The sequence below is a fragment of the Chlorocebus sabaeus genome, chromosome 22 (assembly GCF_047675955.1).
Source record: "Chlorocebus sabaeus isolate Y175 chromosome 22, mChlSab1.0.hap1, whole genome shotgun sequence".
In the NCBI taxonomy this organism is placed as follows: Eukaryota; Metazoa; Chordata; class Mammalia; order Primates; family Cercopithecidae; genus Chlorocebus; species Chlorocebus sabaeus.
The window spans coordinates 83,438,350-83,458,453 of NC_132925.1; the positions used below are offsets into that span (position 1 = coordinate 83,438,350).

At 39.1% G+C, this 20,104-nt stretch overlaps 1 protein-coding gene across 15 annotated transcripts in view; it reads left to right on the forward strand.

Moving 5' to 3' along the window:
* Window positions 1-20,104, forward strand: part of ERC2 (ELKS/RAB6-interacting/CAST family member 2) — a 970,222-nt gene that overhangs the window by 160,233 nt on the left and 789,885 nt on the right. For all 15 annotated transcript variants that reach the window (XR_012090621.1, XR_012090622.1, XR_012090620.1 and 12 more), the window contains exon 3: window positions 12,333-12,749. Coding sequence is in view for 11 of the 15 variants with exons in the window: in XM_073010025.1 (XP_072866126.1) it covers window positions 12,333-12,749 (417 nt within the window). In the remaining 4 variants the exon portion in view is untranslated. The remainder of the gene's footprint in view (window positions 1-12,332; window positions 12,750-20,104) is intronic.

Sequence of the window (20,104 nt, forward strand, 5' to 3'; positions counted from 1 at the left end):
TCATGCACTCCCTTCTGTGGCTCAAGACAGGCCAAGTTGTTTTCTGTTGCCTGCAACCCAAAGAATATAAACTAGCCTCGCAATTATGAGTAAATAAGTTATTTTTGGAAAAAATATTTGCTGAATGAAAATGGGAAATAGAAAGGAAGGCACCCATAATGCTCTCTCCTCCCATCATTTTTAACAGCTTTATTGAGATATAATTCATGTATCATAAAATTTACCCTTTTAAATGGTACAATTCAGTGATTTTTAGTATATTCACAGAGTTGTGAAACCATCACGACTGTCTAATTTTAAAAGTTAAGTGCTCTAATTTAATCACCTCTCCTAAAATCTCCCTATCCTTTAGCAGTCATTCCTCATCCTCCTCTCCCCAGCAGTGATCATTGTGGTATATTTTCCTCTCTTTTTTTCTTGTCCATTCATATTACTTTCTTATGGTATGCTGGACACATTGTTGTTTATGGGGTTTGGTATATTCTTTCATTCATTTATTCATTCACTCATCTCCCACCCCATATATCTATGAATATTTACATTCATTGAATATTAAGGACCATAGGCGTTGTGTGGAAATAGCAGTGGGTAGCTTATCTTCACACCAGAGAAAGAAAAAGATACAGGCCTTTGATTCTAGTTCATTAATAAAATGGAAAACCTTAGAGAATTTGAGTGATAACTGAGAAAACAGATTTATCACAGACTCCTCATGGTTTTCCCAGTCACTTAAAATTCCACCAAGAGCACAGACATGCTACAGAAATGCTGCTTAAAAGCACAAATGAGCAAAATGGTTTAATGTAATGCCCAGAACTGGCACTGTGATGACTTTTTAATTGTTTTATTATTTTTAAATTGATACATAGCATTTAACATATTTATGGGACACGTGATATTTTGTTATATGCGTAGCATGTGTAATGATCAAATTAGGGTAAATACTCCATCATCTTGAGTATTTATTTTTATGTGTTGGGAAGATTTCAAGTTCTTTCTTCTGGCTACTTTGAAATATACAATACATTGTTGCCGACTATAGTCACCCACCCTATTCTGCTTTCAAACATTTGAATTTTTACCTTCTATCTAACTACCTGTTTGTACCCATTGACCAACCTCTCCTCATCTTCCTTTTCACTCACACACCCTTCTTAGCCTCTGGCATCTATCAGATAATTTTTAAAGGTTTCCTTGGATTGTTCTTTAAATAATGATAACAAAAATAGCAGAACAGAATTAAACTTCAGTATTTATTGAACCTTTGGAAATAGTAAACAACATACACACTCATTTCTTGGTATCTGTGGGGGATTTGTTCCAGGACCCCCACAGATACTAAAATATGTGGATGCTCAAGTCCCTTACATAAAATGGCGTAGTATTGCCTATATCCTATACACATCCTCCTGTATACTTTAAATCATCTCTAGTTACTTATACTACCTAATACAATGTAAATGCTATGCAAATAGTTCTTATGCTGTATTTTTTCTTTTTTTATTGTTGTATTATTTTTTGTTTTCCCTCAAATATTTTCAACCCATGGTTAGTTGAATCCTCAGATGTAGAACCTGTGCATATGGAGGGTCAATTGTATATAATTACACACACACACACACACACACACACACATTTATGTGTATATAACTTAACCTGGCAGGATTTCCTTTTTGACTTGGAAAGGCATCTTGGTAGAGTTGATTAATGGGTAAAAATACATGGTTTGATAGAAGAAATAGACATAGGGCTTGATAGATCAGTAGGGTGACTATAGTTTACAATAATCTATTATACATTTCAAAATAGCTAGAGAATAATAATTTGAATGTTTCTAGCATAAAGACAAAAATATAGAAGGTGACACATATCCCAAATACACTAATTTTATCTTTACAAATTATATGAATGTATTAAATTATCACATGTGCACTGAAAATATCTACATCTATTATGATCTGTAAAAAAAATAGCACATAGTTCAACAATGGTTGAATCAATGACGGAATGACCCACTTTATCTAGTAGTGTCCTGCATTGGGGGCACCACTCGTAGTTTACTCAGACTTTATTGATCACACACACTGGCTTTTCAGTCTGTTTCTCAGGACTATCCTACAGCATTGTGTTCAGAGTGCTTTCCTTCCCTACCTTTCCATTACCAAATAATCTTAAATCAGTAGTAAAACTGAAACTTTTTTTTTTTAAGTTTAGGGAAGCATTTCTCAAACCTTCATGTGACTTCAGATTACCTGTGGGTCTCGTTACAATGCAGATTCTGATTCAGCAGGTCTGAGGTGAGACCTGAGATCCCACCTTTCTGACAAGATCCCAGGTGGTGCTGATGCTTTTGGTCCAAGGATCCTCTGAGTAGCATGGAGGTCTGTTATTCTCCCTTCTCATGGGTGGAGTGACTCAAGAAGCAGAGAGAAGCAGGGGAGGGTACCTGGGGAAAATCTCTCCTCTTTAAAACTTTGAGTAGCAAGAACTAGAGTTTGGCTGATAAATCCAGGCAGCTCAGAGTAGGGGAAAGTTAATATAGTTCAATGCCTACCACCCAGCTATTTGAAATGACATTAATTTAGGTAAAACACCTTACTATTCTGAAAAGTACTTAGATGATTAGCAATTTTGCTAAATGAACATGTTGGAGGGTGAAGAGGAAGTGACAGGGAAGGAAATTTCAATAAAACCTTTAAAACATCATTGGCATTAAACATTTGCTAAACAGTTAAATGAAAGAGCTGTCCTATGATAACTATATGTGGCTGTGACTGTTAATATTATAAATGTTTCTATTTTAGCTATCTTTCCTATCATTACATGTTTGGGGTAGCTTCTCTGAACACACTTTAAACATACCAGTATTTCTTAAACTGTAGTTTTTTTTGTTTGTTTGTTTGTTCGTTTTTTAAACCTGTATCAGGTTGAGAAGTGTTGGTAACAGGGCATGCCATTATCCTTTAGTTGGTTGTGGATTACTGGCTAACGACAGGGAAAGAACACTGACCTTCAAAACAGAAACGGTTGGTATTCCTGAGAGTCCCTTATTTCTTAAGCTGTAGTTTTTTTGTTTGTTTGTTTGTTTTTGTAACCTGTATCAGGTTGAGAAGTGTTGGTAACAGGGCATGCCATTATCCTTTAGTTGGTTGTGGATTACTGGCTAATGACAGGGAAAGAACACTGACCTTCAAAACAGAAACGGTTGGTATTCCTGAGAGTCCCTTGTAGAGTTATTTATAGGTCAGTTAATGGGAAATAAATTATATCCATCTTTGAATTGATCTTAAAACATCTATTTCCCTTTTTCTCTTACTTAAAAAAATGTCAAAGCGTTTAGCATTTTGTTTCCCACTGTTGCATTTATTTGATAATCAAAGATTTATGTTCATTATGCCCATTCCTTTTCCCTGCCCAAATCGGAAGAGGGAGGACAGAAATTTTAATTCCAGGCCTCTAGCCACACCAGTGTCTCAAAATACTGAAAATAGCTAACATTTGTTGAGCATTCATTATGTGCCAGGCCCTGTGCTTCATGCTTTAAGGGAACTTGTTTGCTCACTCAGTAAGCATCTCCTACGGTGTTTGTATGAACCCTGTAGTGAGTTACAATTATTATTTCCTATTTACGGATGAGTAGTCTGATGCTCAGAGTACTTAAGTAATTTGTTCAAGGCATCACAGACTGTCATGGGTAGATCCAGGATTCAAAACTCAACTCTTCACCACTGTTCTTGGAAGCTGAGACAAGTCTAATGATTTTTCCCCAGATCATGTAACTGGTTAGTTGCAAAGCTAGAATTAGAACTTAAGTTCTTAACTCTAAGCTCAATGCAATATTCCAATATTGTGCCACCTTAGAGTATTGGTCTGTAATGAAAACCAGAACTCTTCTTTGCTCACAAAAGCAACTGCCAAGAGGGTTTTCCCATGTATACTGTTCTTAGTGTTATGAATCTTGGCAAAATGTCATATATTATCAACCAAAGTGAGTTCTGCAGTTATCAATGACAGTGTGTGGGTGAGGAACCCAGAGTCCCAGTGCTTTTAAAAATCACCTATCCATATTCTTTATTTAGTTATATGTGCTTCTCCTTGGGGTTTTCTACCCTGAATGAGAAAGCCTAGAGGCTGGACCATATGTCTAAATATTAATTTTTTATACCTTTCTCAGCTGGCCAACTCTTCCACCACACACTGGGGCCACATGTTTTTAGCTGGTCTGCTGTTTGTCTTTTCACACACATGACACAGCCTAAGGAAGGTTTGAAGTCTTGAAGAGTGTTGTACATCCTGTACATAGGATTACAGAGAAAGGGATCAGAGAACCTGCCCTTCACATTTAATTAGAGACAAACTAGAAAGTGATTAATAAGAAAATAAAGTCACAGGAGAAGTAGAGCAGGCCAAGTTGTCTGCAAAGAGATTCTGTTTTCTTTGAAAGAGTTATGGTAAGTACTTGCTTGAGAAGGAGTATGGATTTATTAAAAAAACTTCACAACTTTTGGGTATAAGCCAATTCATATTTTTATATAGCTTGGAGACGGTTTTCATAGCAATGAAACCCTAAGCTGCTTATAGTGCAAAACTTTATCATTTTTGTTTTTTTCCCCATAGTGTGGAAAAGAGCTTAAGGTCACACAATTTTTCAAACCTGCCAGGAACTCATATTTTCCATGTTTGGAGATAAGACACAGTAGATTCTAAACATCTGGCTATTCCCTATTTATTTAATTGTGTGTTCCATGCACATCATACATATATAATTATATTTTCATTCTAGTTGCCTTTCTGTGTTTTAGACATTCTGAGATCTGGATTAGATTCTGACTCCAGTAGCTATTGGAAGTCACTCTTATAAACGTTGGCTAAGGCAAAGTGTATTTTTCCTTCTTTTTTATATAAACTCAAGTAGTGCTTAGTTTCTTGTATTTTCATTGTAACTTTTTTTGAACTGAATGAATATGGGAGCTTATATGAGTTGTTCAAAATGAAATTCTGTAGTATTTTTAGAGCAGGAGAGACTATAGAATTGGCTGGAGGAAACCTCAATTTTAGACACTGGCCCATATTTGCTAATGATGTGATTGCAGTCAAATCCCTTAAGCCACCCCAATTTATGCTCTTGTGAAGTGGACATAGTGTTGGCAGCTTTGGAACAGTATTGTCAGATGAGTGAGTGGTGGACGTGAGGCATTTGAGTTTTGACAGAGAGGACAGGACAGAGTAATCCAAGGTTAAGGACACTCTCTGCACCCCCATCCCCTCAATCTAGCTGTAGCTAAGCAAAGAGGAATGGAAACCTGTTCTCTCTGAAATTGTTCCCTTGTGCCGATGGTCTGGTGAAATAGTTTCCCTCTGGTCCTCTCACCTTCCTTCTATACTTCATTATGAAAATTAGAAACTGTCCTTGAGAGGGTCATTCTGTGTGTGTGTGTGTGTGTGTGTGTGTATGCAAGTGTGTGTATAGTGAATACATGATTATATGATACATGATAACAGAACCCTTCCTTTCCAATACTCCCCCAACAGAACATGTATTAACATCCTGCAGAATGCTGTTCCAGGGAAGGTACTTGGGGAAACACTATTGAAACACAGTCTGGTAAAAGCCATGAGGATGCTTAATGTCTCAGTGGCCTGATTGGTTAAAGAAATACACCAGGTTAATGGTCTTGGCATTTTGGCTCCAGTGTCACCAGTATTTGAAGTTGAGGACTCGCTTTTCTTGAGGGCTTGTTTAGAGGGACACACAGTATCTCACTGAAGCCTTTGAATAACATTGTGAGGTCTACACTATTATCCACATTTTAGAGATGACTGAACTATGGCTTAGGGGAGATTCAGTAACTAAGCTCTGGTAATTGAGAGACTCTCAACCAATATTCCTCAAAACCCATACTTTCCTCCCTATACTGTAATTATGCACTGTATGGGAAAGATAAATTGAGATAAGAGCCAAGGACTCAGGTTGCTTCTTTACTTTGGAAAGGCAAAAAATATATACATTTTTCTTGTTGACCTGGTAGGTGGTGATTTCAGGTGCTGCTGATGTTGAAGCTGGGTTCTCATTCTTCGTGAATTCACTTTAGGAGCTGTGTGCATACATTTCCGAGCCGAACATCATGATCATGAGGCCATATCCTACACCCCCTGCCCTTGGTAGGCCACCTTCCTATCTGGATCCTGTGATAATCCATCAGTGCACTTCCGCCCCAGGGCCAGTGTGTATCACAGTGCCCTGGCTCTGGCCTCTGACTCAGCTATGCAGAGTGAAGGCGGATGGCTGTAGGGACAGGCTCTGCTGATACGTGGGGAGTGATGCTGAGCGTATTCTGAGCTCATGCTTGCCACTGAAGTAATGATTTGTGTTTCCTCCATGATGTAAGACAGGTCTTGCATCCCTATTTTACAGATGAGGAATCTGAGATTCGGAGATGCTAAGACACTTCCTCAAGATCATACAGCTTGAAAGTGATAGGTCTGGGATTGGAACCAGGCAGCCTGGCTCCAGAGTCTGGGCTGTTACACACTATATTATACTCCTCCCACAGGTTCATCCAAAGAGATTATTCTATGCTGTTGGATAGGTACAAAAGAACACATATGTAAATTATGGTATATAATACTAACATGAACACCTGGAGAGGCTCCCTGCCCCACCTGAGAAAATTACCAATCCTGTTGATGTTACACATGAGTGCTTCTCAGTTTCTGTTTCTTCTTCTGTGTTATGAAAATCATGCCCTTGAACCTTATCTCAGTGGGATGGTGTTGTATATATTCTCTATTTTTACTTCTTCCATTCAATATTCTTTTAAGATAAATCCCTGTTGCATGTAGCTGTCATTTGTTCTTTTGCACAATAATCTAACATCCCATCACACACATATGTCATAATTTATCTGTTTTCCTGTTGGTGGATTATTTCTAGTTTTTTGCTGTTAGGAATAGTGCTACACTGAATGTTCTTGTGTGTGTCTGTTGTGCTCATGGGCAAGTATTTCTTTAGGACAGGGGCCTGCAAACTTTTTCTGTAAAGTGCCAGATAGTGAATATTTTAGATTTCATGGGTCATACAGTATCTGCTACTTGACTCTGCAATTGTACTACAAAAGTAGCAATAGATAATATATAAGGCCAGGAGCCATGGCTCATGCCTGTAATTCCATCACTTTGGGAGGCCGAGGCGGGAGGATCACTTGAGGTCAGGAGTTCGAGAACAGCCTGGGCAACACGGAGAAACCCCATCTCTACTAAAAACACAAAAGTTAACCAGGCATGGTGGTGCATGCCTGTAGTCTCAGCTACTTGGGAGGCTGAGGCATGAGACTCGCTTGAACCTTTGAACCTGGGAGGTAGAGGTTGCAGTGAGCCGAGATTGCACCACTGCACTCCAGCCTGTGCCACAGAGTGAGACTTTGTCTCCAAAAAAAAAAAAAAAAAAAAAAGAAAAGACAATATATAAATGAATATAGCTGTGTTCCAATAAAACTTTATTTACAAAAGCAGGCAAAAGGCCAGATTCGGCCCCTGGGCCATAGTTTGCCATCCCCTGCTTCAGATATGTACCTAAGGGTAAAATTTCTAGGTGAGGATATGCATGGTTAGTTCTTGCATGGTTGCACTAGTTTACTTGCAGCAGCTGTGTTAGGAGTTCTTATTGATCTATATCCTTGTCAGTACTTGCTATTGTTATTTATTTTTGCTGCTGCTATTATGATTATTATAGTGTATGTGAGTGTATGTGTGTGTGGCTAAGAGAGTGGGGTATCAAATGCTTTCTCGTTGTGGCTTCCATATGGCTCATGTGGTTTTCTGATTACTAATAAGATTGAACATATTTTCATATGTTTATTGTCTGATTGTATTTCCTTTTCTGTGAAATGCCCGCTCATTTCTTTTGTGTATTTTTCAATTAACTGTTGGTGTCTTTTTTTTATTGAATTACAGGAATTCTATGTATATTCTTGATAAATTTTTTTTGTCATTTTAATGTATTGCAAACATCATCTCTCAACTGTAGATTGTTTTTTCATTCTGTTTATAGTGTCTTTTGTTGAACAGAAATTCCTAATTTTAACATTGTCAAATTTACTACTCTTATTTTTATGGCTACATTTTTTGTGCCCTGCTGATAAGGAAATAACTTTATTATTTTTAATAATTTATAGATTCTTTTGGGGTTTCTAAGTAGAAAACCACATAATACAATTGATGATAATAGAACTTTTCTTCTTTTCAATTATTATTTTTTCTCTTTATTTTCTGGTCTTACTGTTCTAACTTAGGCCTCTAGGAGAAGGCTGTTGCAACATTCTACAAGTGGTGCTGATGATGGTGTAATTTTATGCCTCATTTTAAGGGGCATGCTTCTAACATCTACCATTAAGAATGATACTGTCAGTTTACAGCAGATATACTTTATTAAATTAAAGAAATTCCTCTTTATTCCTAGTTTGTAACAATTTATAGAAAACACTTAGACTTTATATCTTGAGCTGATCATAATTATTTTTCATCTTTACTCCGTTAACGTTATTTACAGAATACTTTGTCTAATGCTGAAGTATTCTCTAATTCCTATAAGAAACACATCTTGGTCATGATGTATTACCTTTTTAATATACCCCTGTATTCCACTTGCTAATAATACTCATTGTCTAAGTGTGAAGTTTGGACTAGAAGTTACCTTTCTTGTATAGTTCATGCCTAGCTTTGGTGTCAAGATGATCAAGTCTCACAGAATGAATTGGGGGAGAGTTTCTTCTTTCCATTTATCTGAAAGTTTTTGCAAATTGGAGTCACCTGGGCTTTCTTTGCGGGAAGAGTTTTAACATTCTGATTCTATTTATTTAATAGCTGCAGAACTCTTCAGGATTTCTGTTTCTTCTAGAGTCAGATTATGTAAGATATGACTAGTCGTTTGTTCATTTTCTTGATATTTCAAAATTTGTTGGCCCAAAGTTAACAGTGTTTTCATACCATCTTTTAAATATTTCCTATATGTACTCATTTCTGAAGAGGTTTGTTTTATTAGTCATTTCAAAGAACCAACATTTTGCTTTGTGGCTTGTCTCTATTGTGTCTTTGTTCACTAGTTTTCTCTTTTTTCTTACCCCATCTGTTAGGTTTCACTTTAAATGCTATATTTTTCATTGCTGTATATTTTTATTCTTTTTCATATCTGGTTGATAATTTTGGAAAGTCACTTTTCCATGCGGATTCTTCAATTTTATATTTCTTCTAAAATTTTTATTTATTTTCTTAAACATTTCAAATACACCTTGTATTCTGCATATGGCCATCACTCATGGAAGTTTCCTTGTGTCTGTGGTAATTTTTTATTGTAAGCTTGTATTTCATTAATCTGAATTTTTTGGACTCCTGAGGGCTTTTGTTCTCTGCCGCATCGCCTTTCCCAGTCCTTGCCCACCCACTGCCTGTTCCCCTTACAAGAATTTGCAGTTGCATCTGTTAGGCGCCAGGGGGCACTTAGGACCACATTAGCCTCTTCTGCAAATATGGGCTTGTTGGGAGACTCTCAGTTCCCTCACTTCAGTGAGCCGCAGTTTGCTCTCTCAAGCTCAGTGCTTGGATTGGCATTTGCTCCTTATAAGAAGAGGAAGAGAGAACAGAGAGTGGTCTCTCCCCCAGCTCCTCCCTTGGAGATTTCCCTTACTTCCTTGTAAGCTCAACTATGCTTTGAAAAGTATATTTGCTTTTATCTAGCTGTAGTGTAGAGGAGGGCCTATCAGAAAATGAAGTCCCCTGGAAGCCTAGAAACAGAAGTCATTATGACCTCCTTCATTGTCCTGGGATGGTGTATATGTGCCACATTTTCTTAATCCAGTCTATCATTGATGGACATTTGGGTCGATTCCAAGTCTTTGCTATTGTGAATAGTGCCGCAATAAACATACGTGTGCATGTGTCTTCATAGCAGCGTGATTTATAATCCTTTGGGTATATGCCCAGTAATGGGATGGCTGGGTCAAATGGTATTTCTAGTTCTAGATCCTTGAGGAATCGCCACACTGCCTTCCACAATGGTCAAACTAGTTTATAGTCCCACCAACAGTATAAAAGTGTTCCTATTTCTCCACATCCTCTCCAGCACATATTGTTTCCTGACTGGTTTCTTTCACATGGCATAATGTTTTCAGATTTATCCATGTCATCCTGTATGTCAGCACTTCATTCCTTTTTAGGACTGAATAATATTCCATTAAATTGATATACTAGATTTCATCCATTCACCAGTTGATTGACAAATGGGTTGTTAACACTTTTTGACTAATATGAATGTTGCTGCTATGAATATTTGTGTCTGAGTCAACTGACGAATGGATACATAAAATGTGGTATATTCATTCAATGGAATATTATTCAGGCATAAAAAGGAATGAAGTACAGATACACACTACCACATGGATAAACCTTGGAAACCTGCTAAGTGAAAGAAACCACCGATTGCATGATACCATTGGTATGAAAGGTCCATAACAGGCATAAAGACAGAAAGTAAATCAGTGATTACCAGGGCCTGGGGAAAGGGAAGGAGATGGGGAATGACTTCTAAAGGGCATGAGGTATCTTTCTGAGGTAATGTTAAAAAATGTATTGTGTTGATGGTTGCACAACTTTGTATGTTACACTTTATAGGGGAGCATTGTATTAAAAATGAATAATCTCCACCATTAAATACATGTCAGTTTCTTTCACTGCATTCAGTACCCTGTGAGGCACGGTGGTATACAGATGAGAAGGCTCTAACAATTTCTCAATGGACATTCATAAATGGGGATATGAATTGGATACCCAGAAACAATATAATCAAGATGCTGCATCATCCAGTGCTAGTTTCTGGGTGTAGGCCACACTCAGAAAGATCTCAATACCACTGAGTGTCAGCTGTAGGAATTCAGACAGATTTCAAAATGTTGACTGCTCCAATATTCATATAAGTTAGATATAGTATTACCCATGCCTTACAATACTGTGGTTCCCTGTGGGCGGGAGCTATGTCTTACATCCCTCTTGATTCCTGTGCTTAGAATTGTATTCGTTTCACAAGCAGGATCATGTGTTTGGCAAATGAATAGCTGCTGTCTTGGAAGCATCTTGGCTTGTCCATAAGGATAGAAATGCCTTCAGGCTTGTGGCTACCTTCTCTGACCAGCCTGGGTGTTTGTCCTATGGGGAAAGGTATTGCTGAATTCACCAACTATCTTCAAGCATGGGTATCTTTTCTCACATCTGATAACTATTTTGTTTCTCTGGTGCTTTCACCCTGACTTTGCTTAAAATGGTGACCCAAAATAACAGGTGCTTCCCTCTCTGGTAATACTTTCAAGACTTTCAGTTCCTGGGTCAGTGAGATTTAGGAAAACAAAAGGTGGGATAAACCTCAGGTTTGGTCTTTCCTTTTTTTTTTTTTTTTTTTTTTTTTCCATGTCTATCAAATGTCAATGCTATAAACTCTGTGTAGCTTATAGGTCTTTGCTGTAATTAGAATTTTTTTCTTTTTTTTTCTTCTTTCTTCTGTGAAGGTACTTTATGTTGATTAAGTTCTTTCTGTAAAATATCCTTTGCTTGCACTAGACTTTTCTTTGTGTTGATTTTTTGCTTCGTTTTTTTTTTCATTTCCCATGCTGTTCAGTTACTGGATGCCAGAAGAACCAAGGTTTGTCCACTCTTTGCAGCTTGTTTGTTCTGCTTTGTACAGCCTCACCTCCTTGTGTGTTTGAGTGTGTTTGTCTGTGCCTGCATTTATTCCCTTTTGCTTTCAGATGCAGTAATCCTGTTTACTAAACCTGTTCACAGCTTTATTTGTAAAAAATAAAGTCTTCGTTTGTGTCTACTTGTAGTGGATGCTATTATTTTCATTTTTAAATCAACACATATTGATCGTGGGAAATAATGGATAGTACAATAAAGAATACCTTAGGAAACAAGGAATACTGAGTCTGGAGCGTTCTGGGCATAAAGAAGGTGTGTTTGTGAAAGTTTCCCTCTAACCTTTTCCACTTCCTAAATTAAAACTCTGTAGATGTATAATTTCCCTTGTGATTGACACTAATCTATTGTTTCTGTGTATGTGTGCATTTCTCTTCTCCCAAGACATTCAGAAAGCATCCTTGAATTAATCTCCCCCTCTCCATGTGCTGTCCCATGCTTCTGAAGTCACCGTGGAGGAATTCATGGCTGGCCCTCCGGACCTCATGATTAACATTCCATCTTCATAGTGTGGTGGCAGCAAACAGCACTTGCCATTTTCATTGACTTTTTTTCCTTCTGTCTCCTCTCCTGCTCCATCTTTCTCACTGCAGCACCTACAGTTGACAATCCAAGCCCTTCAAGATGAGCTGCGAACCCAGAGAGACCTCAACCACCTCCTCCAGCAAGAGAGTGGCAACCGAGGAGCGGAGCACTTCACCATCGAGCTGACCGAGGAGAACTTCAGGCGGCTCCAGGCCGAGCATGACAGGCAGGCCAAGGAGCTGTTCCTTTTGAGGAAGACATTAGAGGAAATGGAGCTGAGAATTGAAACGCAGAAACAAACCCTCAATGCCCGAGATGAGTCGATTAAAAAACTTCTTGAGATGTTACAAAGTAAAGGCTTGCCGTCCAAAAGCCTAGAGGATGACAATGAGCGAACGCGACGGATGGCAGAGGCTGAGTCTCAGGTCAGCCACTTGGAAGTGATTTTAGACCAGAAAGAGAAGGAAAACATACATCTTAGAGAGGTAAGAGCATTCTCTGTATTTCCCCACAGCCTTAATTTGTAAGTGAAAATATGTTATCAAGTTATTTTCACAGGTTGGAAGATATCTACAAAATTCCCTTTGTCATCTGCTTTATGACCTTCCTGCCAGCTTAAGACCATTAAACTGGAATTTTGTATTAGTCTTTGCTCACTGCACATGCATTCCATTATTATTCAACACATATCCACGATTCAAACATATGCAGGACATATCAACTCTAAAGTGATTTACAATTGCTTTCCCACAGGTGGCGGTTTCAGAGTCTTTTAGATATGGTACTATTTAGTTTAGTTGTTTATCAAATATCACCTCTCTAAAGGAAATAATAAATATGATTAGCAACACAATGACCCTAAATATTTTTATTACTGAATTGGGGATGAGATTTGCAGAAAGTAAAGCATTTAGGAAAGAATGGTAAAATTCACAGATTAATTTTGAGTGTTTAGGATTAAGATAATTTTTGTCTGCATTTACATTCATCTAGGACAGAGTATTACAGGTTTTCTGAGTATGTGTTTTGCCCTTAGTGGGTTAAATCATTGGAAGTCCTTCAGAGGCAGTCTCTCTGGCCTTTTACCACCATTCAATGTTGGGATGCTCATGTATCTGAGAATATGTGGTTAGGTAGAGCTTAGAAAAAATGTGGATGACTGCCAAGGTTTGAAATTTTTATAGCAGTTCCTTGCCACTCTGGTGGATATGGACCTTAAAAGTATCATGCAGGCAAAACTGCTGTAGGGAGATAAGGATCTCACAGAAAATAACAAGCAATAAAATGTCATTAAAAATGTTTTCAAACTATTCTACAGCAATAAATAAAAATTCTAGAAGATACTTGCTTCTAGACCAAACTAGATTTCTTGACAGTATACCTGTTCAGATGGTGGTGCTTCTTGTGAGTCACTTGTTTGGTTGGTCAGAAGACATGGCTTCCATGTTGGGATTTGCAAAAATGCAGATGCTCCCAGGAATTTGCTCTGATGTAGGTTATGTTTGCCTAGAACTTAGGAAAAGACTTTTGTGTCTGCAAATTTAATGTCCTCTACTCTTATTCTTCCTTGTTTTGTTTTAATGATACTTTACCAACATGCTTGGGAAACCACATGGCTTGGTTTCATATTGAAAATCTTAAAGAGATGTTTTGGGCCGGGCGCGGTGGCTCACGCCTGTAATCCCAGCACTTTGGGAGGCCGAGGCGGGTGGATCACAAGGTCAGGAGATCGAGACCACGGTGAAACCTAGTCTCTACTAAAAAAAATACAACAACAACAACAAAAAATTAGCCGGGCACGGTGGCGGGCGCCTGTAGTCCCAGCTACTCAGGAGGCTGAGGCAGGAGAATGGCATGAACCCGGGAGGCGGAGCTTGCAGTGAGCTGAGATCGCGCCACTGCACTCCAGCCTGGGCGACAGAGCGAGACTCCGTCTCAAAAAAAAAAAAAAAAAAAAAAAAGAGATGTTTTGGTTAGGCCAAAATGGGAGCAACCCATTTTGGGATGGGTGTTCCCATGTGGGTGGGAACAACCACAGTATCTTCCCATCTATCTTCCAAGAGGGTGAATGTGGTGAGAAGACTTCCAAGATGGTCTCCAATAATCCCTGCTGCTTGGAATTCACACTATTATATAATCCTCTTTCTTTGAGTATTGGTTGATCCTTATAGCTTGCTCTGAAATGATAGAATATGGCAAAAGTAATAGAATGTCAATGTTACTTCCATGATTAGATTACATAAGACTGTTACTTCCATCTTGGTAGCAGACTCCATTGCCTTCATACTTGCATGCTTTGATGAAGCAAGCTGCCATGTGGAGAGGCCCATGTGGTAAGGAACTGAGGGTAGCCTCCAGCCAACACCCAGTAAGGAACAGAGGCACTCATTTCAACAGCCACAAAGAATGGAAACCTGGTAACAACCATTTAGTGAGCTTGGAAGTGGATCCTTTCCCAGTCAAGCCTTCAGATAAGATGACAGGTCCTGGGCTGACATCTTGATTGCAGGCTGTGAGAGACTGTGAAGCAGAGGACCCACTTAATCTGTGCCTGAATTCCTGACCCACAGAAACTGTGAGATAATAAATGTGTTCTGTTTTAAGCTGCTCAATTTTGAGGTAATTTGTTACACAGCCATAGATAACAAATACAGTACAGCAGAAAGTAATTTTCTCCATGTCTTACTTCATAGACCTCTCATGTAGTTTACAGAAGAGGAGCAACAATTACTGGCATGTTGTTACTTGCATGTAGATTAACTGTGGATTTTGGAATTTTTCTTGTATTATCTCAAAACTGCAGTTGATAGAGGATGACTAGAGTTGGAAAAAGCTACTGTTTTATTTTGATGCCAAGGGGCAGCAAGGCTGTGATGCCAGAGAAATCTCCATCTGCAGCACCATTTCTCACTCCTTCTTGGGATCTTGTGGTCAGGGTGGTCATTCTTCTTCTGCAATTAGATTCTGCTCATTGATAGTGCTTACTAGATGGTGCCTTATGTGGCTGCCTCCATTTAAATGAATCTAAACACAATTCATCTTGGGTTTTCTGAGATTGGCTGGTTCTCACAATGGTCTGGTGTGGATATAGATCATATTTAGATCCTTAAACACCAGTTTGAAAGCACACAGAAGAGGGTACAGAAAGTGCAGCGCAGTACATTCAACTAGTTTCCCTGAGCATCAGACCAAAACGAGTAGGTATCCCTTATTTTAGCTCAGCAAGAGGGGGAGAATTTGGAAAATATATCTGTACATAAAAAAACTCATGTTAAACTTGAACTCAACAAACAAGACTCCAAGGCCTGAAAGGACCATTCCCATGAGAAAGGTTCTACAGTCCTGTGAGAGCAATTTGTTAAATTCTCAAGAATCTCATGATCCTGATGTTAAACCACACATAGCCTGAAATTGGTCATATTTGGTGTATTTACACCATGGAAATTAGAAGATGCTACTCTTAGGGTCTACCTTCCCCATTCCCTTGCCCATTCCTGAAAGCCTGTTTACTAGCACACCTCTGAATGAATGTTGTGAAATGTTTACCTCTACTACAGCAAGAAGATACACTGTGGAGTCAGAATGTTACTTATTGGGAGAATTATGATTATGTGTGTATTAACCACTCACGGTTCCCCAGAAGTTTTCAAAATAGCATCTGTGTGTGTCAGCTTGTGTGTCAGGCATCACAAAGAATGCTTTACATGGATTCACACTGAGTCATCTCATTCATTCATTCATTTATGCATTCATCCATCCATTCATTCATTCATTAATCCTTCCATTCATTCCTTCGTTGGATGAATACTTATTGAAGATCTGTTTTGGGATATAGCAATGATCATTATTAAAATGTACCTTCATGGTGCTTACATTCTATTGGGGGAAAATAGATGACAATTTTGTGGTTAAATAGAGGCATGTCATGAAGAAGAGAGTGAAGCACTGGTGATCTGGTGAGGCTAATTTTATATTGGGTTGTCAGGGAAGGCCTCTTGGAGGGGGTGACAGTATGAACTGAGACTTGAATAACCAAAAGGAACCATCCATGTGAGGATCTTAGAAGACTGTTCCACTCGGATGGAAAGGCCCATGGCCTAGGAGGTAGGTGCTATTACTTTGCCCATCTTACCTGGGGGAACTGAGGGACAAACCCAATGTCATACTGCTAACAAATGGTGAAGCTGGTATTTGAATCAGGCTGACTCTGGAGTCTCAGCTCTTAAACCATTTTACGATGTCTCTTTTCTTTTTTCTTTTTCTTTCTTTCTTTCTTTTTTTTTTTTTTTTTTTTTTTTTTTTGAGATGGGGTCTCAGTCTGTCACCCAGGTTGGAGTACAGTGGTGCAGTCTTGGCTTACTGCAACCTCTACCTCCCAGGTTCAAGTGATCCTCCCACCTCAGCCTCCTGAATAGCTGGGACTACAGGCATGTGCCACCATGCCTGGCTACTTTTTTTTTTTTTTTTTTTTGTATTTTTGGTAGAGAAGGGTTTTCACCACGTTGCCCAGGCCAGTCTCCTGAGCTCAAGCGATCCGCCTGCCTCAGCCTCCTAAAGTGCTGGGATTACAGGTGTGAGCCACCACGCCTGGTCCATATCCCATTTCTAGAAGAAATTTTTCCCAAATTGCGCTTGGCAGAACAGCCATTTGTGGGCTGTTGATATGTGTTATGAGAGAAAAAGGGTTGCAGTGCCAAGTGAACTTGGGGAAACAAGGGATTCCACAGAGTTACAGTCTCAATCTTTAACATGCAAATATGCATTAGTCATTTCTAAGAAGGGGACCAGAGAAGGCAGAGCTTCTCAAACTTACATGACTTGCTTTTCTCTTGTTGCACTGGTGTTCTTTGTAAGACATTTTTGAAAAATGCTATGCTAGAAAATAAAAAGAGCTTCTAATTAATGACCTACCAAGTATGTAATAATATACAAATCGTTGTTTCCCATTGCAAAATAAGTGGGTTATTTCCTTCATTAGTTATTTTATAAGGCAAAGTTTATTGTGAGCTATTTCCTATATTCTTTACTGAGTTTTAGAATGTACTTCTTTGTCAGGTTTTTTTTTTTTTTTTTAGTAGAAAAATGTGTCTGACCACTTTTGTCATTATACCAGTAAGAATAAGTTAGTTTGAATAAACAAGTTACCTGACCTCTGTTAATATAGATGGATCTAAAACAAGATTTAAAATGTACTTGAGGTTTTAGGTTCAGTGTGTTCCTGATTTCATTTTCATTATATCGAGTAGGTCGGGGCTAGGCAGTGTGAGGCTGGGGAATGGAGTGCTAGTGGTTTTATGATTCATTCTCAGGCAGAGGTGGTGGACCTCACATAAACCCCATCTCCTGGCCTTGTTCAGCTTATTGTTTTAGGAGATTTGGAGTTGGCAGGAGTTGCATATGGGGTGGGTTGCTTTAGTGTCTTATTGTCTTTTGGTGGTCTGGAAAAGGCTGAGTGTGAAACCACTTCTTTGTCTGGCAGGAAACAACAACCAAAAGGTTATGATCTTAACTTACTTGGAAGACCAAATCCATTGCCCAGGAACTCCAACTGATGTGCCAATGTGAGCCAAAGGGTTGGCCGAAGCTCAGCATTACTCACTAGCATTGTCTGATGTATTTGGATACAGGTTGATTTGATAAGACATTGTTTGACATGCTCATAGTTTACCCTGTTCTCTAGCTTTTTCTGCAAAGAACATATTGTTCCATCTAGAAGTTTTAGTAATCAAGTATCTGAAACACTACTGATCTCATTAAAGAAAAAGAAATGGATTAATAGACCAAGATCCTCTTATACTTACCCTGCTTACTATTTTCTTGACTGGTCCTTAGAAGAGAGTTAGGGGTCTTTGGACTTATCTGGCTTAAGATCTTGATGGGAAGGGATATTTGTTCTGCTGCTAATCCTATTGATCTCCTGTGTTAATCCTTTTGGGCAACTTGCCCTTTTTTGGTAGCAGGGCCAGAAAAGCACCCAAGTCTTTACAGGCCACAGTTGCTAATAACTCAGGACAAGCAAAACCCTCAGGAGACCTGGGCCTCCCTCTGTGCTGGGGGTAGGCAGACAGGAGAAAGAGGTAACATGAATTCTTGATCTCCTGGTTTACTTATCCAGGTTGACCCCAGGACAGTGGGAGATCCACCAAGGCAAAAGGTATTACCTGGAATTTCTTAAGCTTTCAGACCTTTACTGATGGCTCAAACTCGTCCTGTATAGTCTCTGCCCGAACTTCTAAATGCCATTCCAGTCCCTTTCTGAAAACCATATGGCTTCCTTAATACATGCTTGTCTCTAGTTCTGCTGACCTAAGCCATGATTTTGCTGATGCAGGCATTTCTAATTCTGACTCTACAGATTCAATACATTCTATTTCTACCAACAAAGCTAATTGCAGAAACTATTCCCAGACATATAAACATAACATTTTATATACACGATCTTTTACAAGGGCTGTTTCCTATACATATTACAGAACTTAACAATTGCTCCCTATTTTAATATAGTAAGTTTCTTACCTGATCAATACACTCCATCAGTATTCCCAGACCTCAGATATTGCCGGTAGCTGCTCAATAAATATTGTAATGAGTGAAAAATTTGTTAAAAATTTCTAGAGAATTACTCTGTGATTTATTTTGTCAATATCAGAAAAGTTCATAATGGTTGGTATGAGCTCCATTAAAAAATGTTTTCTGCATGATTGCTCTGTGTTTGGAGTGGAGGAGAAACATTGCAGGTAGCTTTAACTGGCAGTCTTCTTTCATTTATACGTTGGACATCATTGGGCATATGCTGAGTATCCATATGGAGGATGCTGTGGGAGTATCGGTGGCAATTTTGTGGTCTTGTTCAGAGATTCAGGTGAGCAATAAGAGGAACAGCTCATAATTATCAAGTCTTGTTCTGTGCTAAGTAAATACTGTTGTCATCATGTGTATTATACAGATAGGGAAACAGAGGCACAGTGAGGTAAGTAATTGCCTCCAGTCACACACTGTAAAAGCTGCAATCAAGATTGGAAGCTGGGCAGTGTGACTCTAGACTCTGTACCTGTCCCCCACTGCATGCTACTGCTTCTTGGTGTGGTACACTGAGAGGCCTTGAATGGCACCCGAATGCTGTACAGCTTAGAGGCAGGAGAGCTGACAACTGGCTTCATCCATGGTAGAGCCGGTCTTCAAGGCAGGAAGAATTTTAGCACATGGGGTTGGTGGGGAAGTGTGATTGGAGAAGAGATGACTGAGTCAAGTCACAGAGGGGGAAATGTGGTGAGGTTGAGGCACAATGAATTTGGAGCAGCTGAAACTGCCTTTCAGTGGGGGAAGGAAATAAAGCTGAGCAGATGATTTGGTATCAGATCACTGAGGGCTCTGAGGACCAGATAAAGGGAATTGGCTTTACTCTGTGGGCTCTGGGTAGCCTTTGAAGACATTTGGCCTGGAGAATGACACGACCAGAGAAGATGGTCTGTTGACATTGGATTGGATGGGAAGAGAACAAAAGCATGGAGAGAAATTAGAAGGATACTGTGGTTATTCAGATTACCAAGACTGTGAATCTGGGTGGTGGCCATGGAAGTTGAAGGGAAAGGTCATCTCCACCTATAGGCAGGACCTTGACAACTTAAGAACTGAGTGCTGGGAGCTTTGAGGAGGAAGGAAGAGACAACTGCTATAGACCTGTGGACAGGCAGATGGTACAGCCATGGGCAGGCAAGGGTTGTCAGCAGGAGAAGCTAAGGTTGAGGGAAGACTTTAAATGTATTGAGTTTGATGAAATCTTGGTGGAGCTGTGCAGCCAAGGTTGAGAACATGGGTGAAGAAATGATTGTGATGTTCT